General features: G+C 55.2%; 2 protein-coding genes across 2 annotated transcripts in view; one reads left to right on the top strand and one right to left on the bottom strand.

The window, feature by feature from the left end:
• LOC113476000 (olfactory receptor 51E2-like) overlaps window positions 1–1,452 on the bottom strand; it is a 2,793-nt gene extending 1,341 nt beyond the window's left edge. The window contains exon 1 of the mRNA XM_026841273.1: window positions 1,448–1,452. Coding sequence (XP_026697074.1) covers window positions 1,448–1,452 — 5 coding nt within the window. The remainder of the gene's footprint in view (window positions 1–1,447) is intronic.
• A 459-nt stretch (window positions 1,453–1,911) lies between these two features.
• Window positions 1,912–2,828, top strand: LOC113475999 (olfactory receptor 51E1-like). The gene is given in 3 exon segments (XM_026841272.1): window positions 1,912–2,318; window positions 2,320–2,694; window positions 2,696–2,828. Coding segments are annotated over 3 exon segments (915 nt in total).
• The last annotated feature ends 3,444 nt before the right edge of the window (window positions 2,829–6,272 follow it).

Genomic DNA, 6,272 nt, shown 5'->3' with positions numbered 1-6,272 from the left:
CCCCGGCTGCCTTCAATCCCCTTTTTGCACTCTGCCATTTTTATTTTTTTTTTTTCAGAGAAGACAGAAAAACACCCACGTGTACACAGCCCTGTGGTGCTCCCACCCCCTGAGGAGCAAAGAAATGACCTGTGAGTCCCTGGGTGAGACCTGCGGGGGTTGTTCTGTTTGGGTTAAGTGCAGGTCGCCAGCCCTGTCCCCTCTGTGACCCGGGGTAAGCACAGGGGGGGCTGCCTGGGGATGACAGACCAGAGATGCTCTTCCCCTGCCAGGACAATTTGTTTGAGGGTTTGCGTCACAACAAGGATTTACAAAAATCCCTGGCAGGAACAACAAAGCAGCACATTAGAAAAGTGCTAAGATGGCAAATTGCTTCACTAAATATTAATTTCGATCTATCTGATATGGGCAGATGGGCTTGGTATGGAAAGCCCCCCTAAAAATTGATCTTGATCAATAATTTAAAAATTTCCTCATTCTCTCAAGTCCTACACGAATGGGATGTGTCAGTTTATTTCTGTGACGACTTTGTTCCCCACAGGAGCTCCTCGGCTTTGGGCTCTTCATCCCCTCCGTTCCCTCCTGCGCTGTCCCAGTTCTCCCAGCACTGCTCGGGTGTCTCTCAGAGCTTTGTCCCCTCGGCCCAGGGACAGACAGCTCTAACTTTTGTCCTCGTGTGGCTCTTCCCCCTCCTGAGGGCAGCGGGTGTCTGAGGAGCAGCCCCACGGTGACCTGTGCTACTTGCAGGCACGGTCATTCCCCCACCGCCGGCTCTCATGACCCTTTGGCCATGTGAAATCTTGGGGTTTGGTTTGTTGTTTTTTTTTCTGATAGCAGATGAGGTCTCAGAACGCCTCACGGGTGTGCAGACTCAATCCGGGTCAAATCTTAATCAGTTTGTGCTCTTCAGTTATGCAAAACGTGTTTGTTTCCAGCTGAACAGAGACACTTTCCCTGCTCAGCCCAGGCAGGAGCTGAGGCTGTGCTGCTGTGACCACCAGCTGTTCAGCTGCCGCTTTCAAGATGTGCTAAATTTAACTGCATTTGCAGAGAAACCTGTTTGGAATATTTCTCTGGAAATCTGCCCCAGCCTCCCGTCGCTGAGCATCGCAGCTGAGGGCCGCGGGCAGCTCCCGGAGCGCTGGATGGGGACCTGGGGTTTGCTCCAGCGTGTTCTGACGAAGCGCCATGTCAGGTTCTCAGTCTTATTCCAGTCTCTGAATGTCTTCCTTTCCCTTTAACCTTTTTGGCAGCTATAAAGCACAAATCCATTTTCCTTCCATCAGGGTCGGTTTGGTTAATTGACTTGCAGCTTTAGCTGATAAAGCTCCCTAAAACGTTATACCTTTCGCCATACTTAAACAAAAAGGGAGGAAATCAATACAGAGTCACATGTAATGGGGCTGCTTCTCCACTCAGAGCAAGCTGCTATCTCTTGCGGTCTGACCGCATTGCGTTCAGCACAAGCACTGACCTTCCTCTGACTCCCCCCCATCTCCCCTCTCCCGTCCGGGTGCTTTGGGGCTGGGCTCCGGGTCCTCAGCCCACCTCCCCTCCTTCCCCAGGCAGGAGCACCCCAACCCCGGGCTGTCGTCCTGCCTGTGCTGCCGAGAAGCTTTAGGCGCCTCCCCACGGGCTGAGCACCAAATCTCCTGAAACTCCGGGTATTTAAAGGCTGGGGAGACACATTAAATGCCACCCTGCTCTTTCCTTGTTATCTGCACAGCCCACAGCGACCCTGGGACTGGCCCACCCTGTCGATGTGATGGTTATTCCTGAGAGCAGCTGCACGGGGGTTTTTTTGGCCCGTTCTCCCAACACCATTGCAGCTGGGGTGCACGGGGTGTCTCACACAGGGCTTTTAGTCCAAGACACTATTATTTCCAGACTCGCGGACCATCAGTGCATGAGATGTCACCTTCCAATAGGACTGGGTCCAGTCCTCTGACCTTCTCCCTCACCAGCATTCCCGGCCTGCCGGTGAGCAGCTACTGCCTGGCGCTGCCTCTGTGCTGCCTGCACCCCCCCATGCTCCTGGGGAACCGCTCCTTACTCCAGGTGACAGGACAGAGCCTCCGTACCCCGATGTACTATGTCCTCCCCGTGCTGTCCATGGCAGACCTGGACTTGTCTCTCTCCATGGCCATTTTTGAGTCCTCCTCCCTCCGATTTGAGGCATGCGTTGCCCGGGTGTACTTCATCCACTCCTTCTGTGCCATCGAGTCTGGGGTGCTGGTGGCCACGGCTTTTGATCGCTTTGTTGCTATTGGCTACCCTTTACACGACGCCTCTGTCCTGATGAGCTCCCTCGTAATGAAGGGGTGTGTGTGTGTGTGTGATCTTCACATGGGGCATCTGTGGGGCTCTACCCATCACCACCCTTATTAAGAAGATGCCTTTTGGCAGGCCCCGTGTCCTGTCTCACTCCTTCTGCCTGCACCGGGACACACTGAGGCTGGTTTGTGGGGATGTCGGGGTCAGCGGCTTGTACGGGCTGACTGCGGTGACCCTGGGCTCCCTGACCATCCTCCTGTCTTACATGATGAGCATCAGGGCCATCTTGAGCAGCGTCTCCCAGGAAGCACGAGCCAGAGCCTTTAGCACGTGCATCTCCCACCTCTGTGCCATCCTGATCTTCTACACCCCGCTCGTTGGCTCGTCCATCATCCGCAGGCTTGGGCACCACCTGCCCCCTCACGCTCCTGGCCGATGCCTGCCTCCTCGCGCCGCCTGTCCTGAAGCTGCTCCTGTACGGCTGGAAAATGAAGCAGACCCGCAGGCGGATCCTCATCCTGCTCCACCGGAGAGGGACCCAGAAGTGGGTCTAGACCCAGAGTAACAACGCCCCAAAGACAGTCTCCGTCCTTTCCTCTCCCTATTGCTGATGGGCAATATCACCTCCTGGAGAAAATCACTCATGCTCCTTCACTTCCCAGGAGAAACCTGTCACCTCTTCTGCAGCACAGCTCTTTTCCTCTCCACGGAGGGGTGGGTTATGGCAATTCACAGTATTCCGCTTCCCATTTTGGGGTGCCTCACTTCTCAGAAAGTCTGCAGGAGGGCAGAGCTGGTGTGTCCCCCCTGCAGGTGGGAGAGAGAAGGCAGCTGAGAGCCGACTTGCGTCAAAGAATTCACTGCTAACAGCCGGTTTGGTCTCTAAAGAAATATAAAACAGTGTTGCCAGGCTTGTGCTTTTAATTACAATATCTCTGTATTGGTTTATTATATGAAAATGTCTGTTCCCAGAGTTATGTGATTACATGAGACTCCTCAGCTTTCGTTATACAGACAATGTGATTCACATCTTTCCAGTTATGGAGACAGGAACTGATGGCCTATGGGCCGTGACCGAAGGACACAAACCCAGAAAACTGAGTCCCCTCTCGCCGCAGCGTCTGCAAAGGGAGTGTGTGGTTTTACTGTCTCACGATACCATCTGCCCGGCCTACAGCTCTTCTGGGAACGTCACAAAAATCTCCCCCCACGTCCTGGGTTAGGGTTCACATGAGGGAAGGTGAGTCTGGTGTGGAGGTGCAGGGCGCGACGGGGGTGCGACGGGATCCAAACACGCCCTGACTGCTGGTGCCACGGGTCCCTCTATAGGTGACCAGTTCCATAGGGGCGGGCTGAGCTGCCCCTCTCAGAGCATCGAGGCTGTCATTAGCAGAGCCTCCACCCCGCCCCGAGGCAATCCACCTCCTGACTAACCACCCTTGGGGAAAAAAATACCCCCTGCAAGCCAAATCCTTGTGACTTGGTCACGTCTGCAGGGTCATACCACACCTTTTGCTCCTTTCTGTCCCCAAATCAGTGCCTTGGGTCTTTCTCACAGGCTGGTCTCCTCCTCTGGGCTCCCTCAGCCCAGCCTTTGCCTCATCCCAGTAGCTGAGCGGTCAAGAAGGAGGGAGCAGGGTGAAAAGGAGGAGAAAGAGAAGCCGGGACCTTGCAGGTGAGAGCCCCCAGCTCATGGGAGAGAGCGAGCTGCGGGCGTGCTGCGAGCAGCACTCATGTCGGGAGGGATGAAGGCAGAGGAAACCGCCAAACGCAGGGTCAGTGTCCAGCCACGCGAAGAAGAGCCTCAAGGTCAAGACCTGAGCTTGGGATGCCCTGGCCATCTGTCCGCAGGTGCCAGCAAACTGGGAGATGCTGCACATAGCAGGGATGTGCTGGAGAGCTTTGCCAGGGAGAAAAAAAAATGGTGCTTCTCTTTTGCTTTTTATTTGTTTCCCATCCACCCCACCCAGCTCCAAAAGCTGCTTTGGGAATTGCACCGAGAGCGTCTCCCAGCTCTCCTTGGTGCTGCTGGGGAGCATCCAAACGGCAAGGATCAGTGCTGTGAAAGGGAGGGAGGTGCCTTTTGTTTTGGCAAGCGTGAGAGAGTTATGGGAATACTGTACCTGGGTTTTTCTTTTTCATCAGGAGGAGGAAATGCTGTCTCTTCCAGAGTCTGCTGGGTGCCATCACCAGGAGGTGCCCCGCAGTAAAACCAGCAGGAACACGTGGTGCTGCTGCACACGCTGCTTCCCAGATTCTGGGACCAGTGTCCGCAGGAGGACAGACGCATTCCGTGCAAAAATAAAGATGGGTGCAAGGCAAACGCCACTGTTTAACACAGAGTCCTGGGCCTCATGGCTGGGAAGCCGCCAGAAACCTCTCCTGTGTTTTTCCGAGGGTCTGTAAAGCAGATCTCTGAAGACGGCATCTGTGTATGTCCGTGCTGAAACTGCTGAGCAGCTTCGATCTGCCAACAAGAGGTGAGAAGCCGGGACCCCACCAGGGCGACCTGAGCGCTCTTACACCCTGCCATGGCCACAGGCACGTCGCTGGGTGAGCTCCAGAAGGAGCGGTTCCTTTTGTGCCTGAATGTTTTGCTAAATCCAGTGAGTCAGACTGGGCAAGCCCTGGGGAAGAGCAAGTGTTGCTGGAATCAGCTTGTGGACGGGAGGGAGCAGCTCCCCAGGAGGTTAATGCAGCTGATGCACGTCAGCCGCTGACAAGTCTGGTGCTGGTTTGGACCAGTTGCCTCACAGGCGAAGTCCACAATTGGGTTAAACCACCAGCACTTCACCCGTTTGAGCCCAGCAGTGCTGACCCACCCCGGCTCTGGGTCACGCAGCCCCAGAGAGCATCTCCCATCCCCACAGAGCATCTCCCAGCCCAGAGAGCATCTCCCACCCTCAGAGAGCATCTCCCAGCCCCACAGAGCATCTCCCACCCCAGAGAGCATCTCCCAGCCCCAGAGAGCATCTCCCACCCCAGAGAGCATCTCCCACCCTCAGAGAGCATCTCCCACCCCAGAGAGCATCTCCCAGCCCAGAGAGCATCTCCCACCCTCAGAGAGCATCTCCCACCCCAGAGAGCATCTCCCATCCCAGAGAGCATCTCCCAGCCCAGAGAGCATCTCCTTCCAGGGAGAGGAGTGACATGACAATTAGTCCATCTGGTGCTAATTGGGCTTCCCAGCCCTCCTGGAGGTGGCTCCCACTCGGGAACAGAGCGCAGCTAACGCTCTGCCCTCCTGGAGGGCCCGTGTGACGCCGAGGAATGACATTCATATTACTTCTAGTTGGGATTTATCCTGAAAGCACCTCACGCGCTTTACGGAGCGAGGCGATGGGGTGCTGTGCTGGCTGTTGCTTTGGGTTTGCAATCTGAGATGACAGAAATGTGCTGCCCTGAGGCCTGGAAATCCTCGCCGTGTCTGCAGGTCCCGCTGAACCCGGCTGCTCTCCCACTGCCTCCGAGTCACGGCGATCCGCCGCCTTCATTTAATAATTGACAGGGCCGCCCGTCTTCCTCACGCTCGCTGTTTGCTTTTCTATGTTTGACTTTCCACCGACGGCGCCAAAAGCAATAACGTACATACCAATTTGTCTACAAGTGCTTTCCACCTGTCGATCCCTTTCTCTTATCTGCCTTTGCTCAGCCCTGCACCTACATAATGCATTTGCTGTCACAAAATTCCCTTTTGCCAGCAAACGGGGTAAGTTGTCAAGTTCTCCTTCGCACCAGCCCCTTCCCAGCCTGGTGAGCACAGCGGCTCTGATGATGCTGCACAGGGATGTGAAAATAAACCAAGTCCAGACGCCGCCTCGCTTGCTTCTTATTCTGGTCAACATTTGTGTTTTGTACCCGTCTCCCATTCCAGGCGCGTGTGCAGCTTTCCTCCCGAAATAGCTGATCACACACAGCCCTCGCGACGGATTCAGCTGGTTTTGTCTTAACAGATTTCACAGGGTTTCTCTTCCAAGGAAGGGGGAAGGCTCCCTGCA

This window comes from Athene cunicularia, assembly GCF_003259725.1.
Source record: "Athene cunicularia isolate RWA chromosome 1 unlocalized genomic scaffold, athCun1 chr1_part4, whole genome shotgun sequence".
NCBI lineage: Eukaryota > Metazoa > Chordata > Aves > Strigiformes > Strigidae > Athene > Athene cunicularia.
Note: the sequence above shows the minus strand (reverse complement) of the source record. Positions and strands in the feature narration are given on the sequence as shown.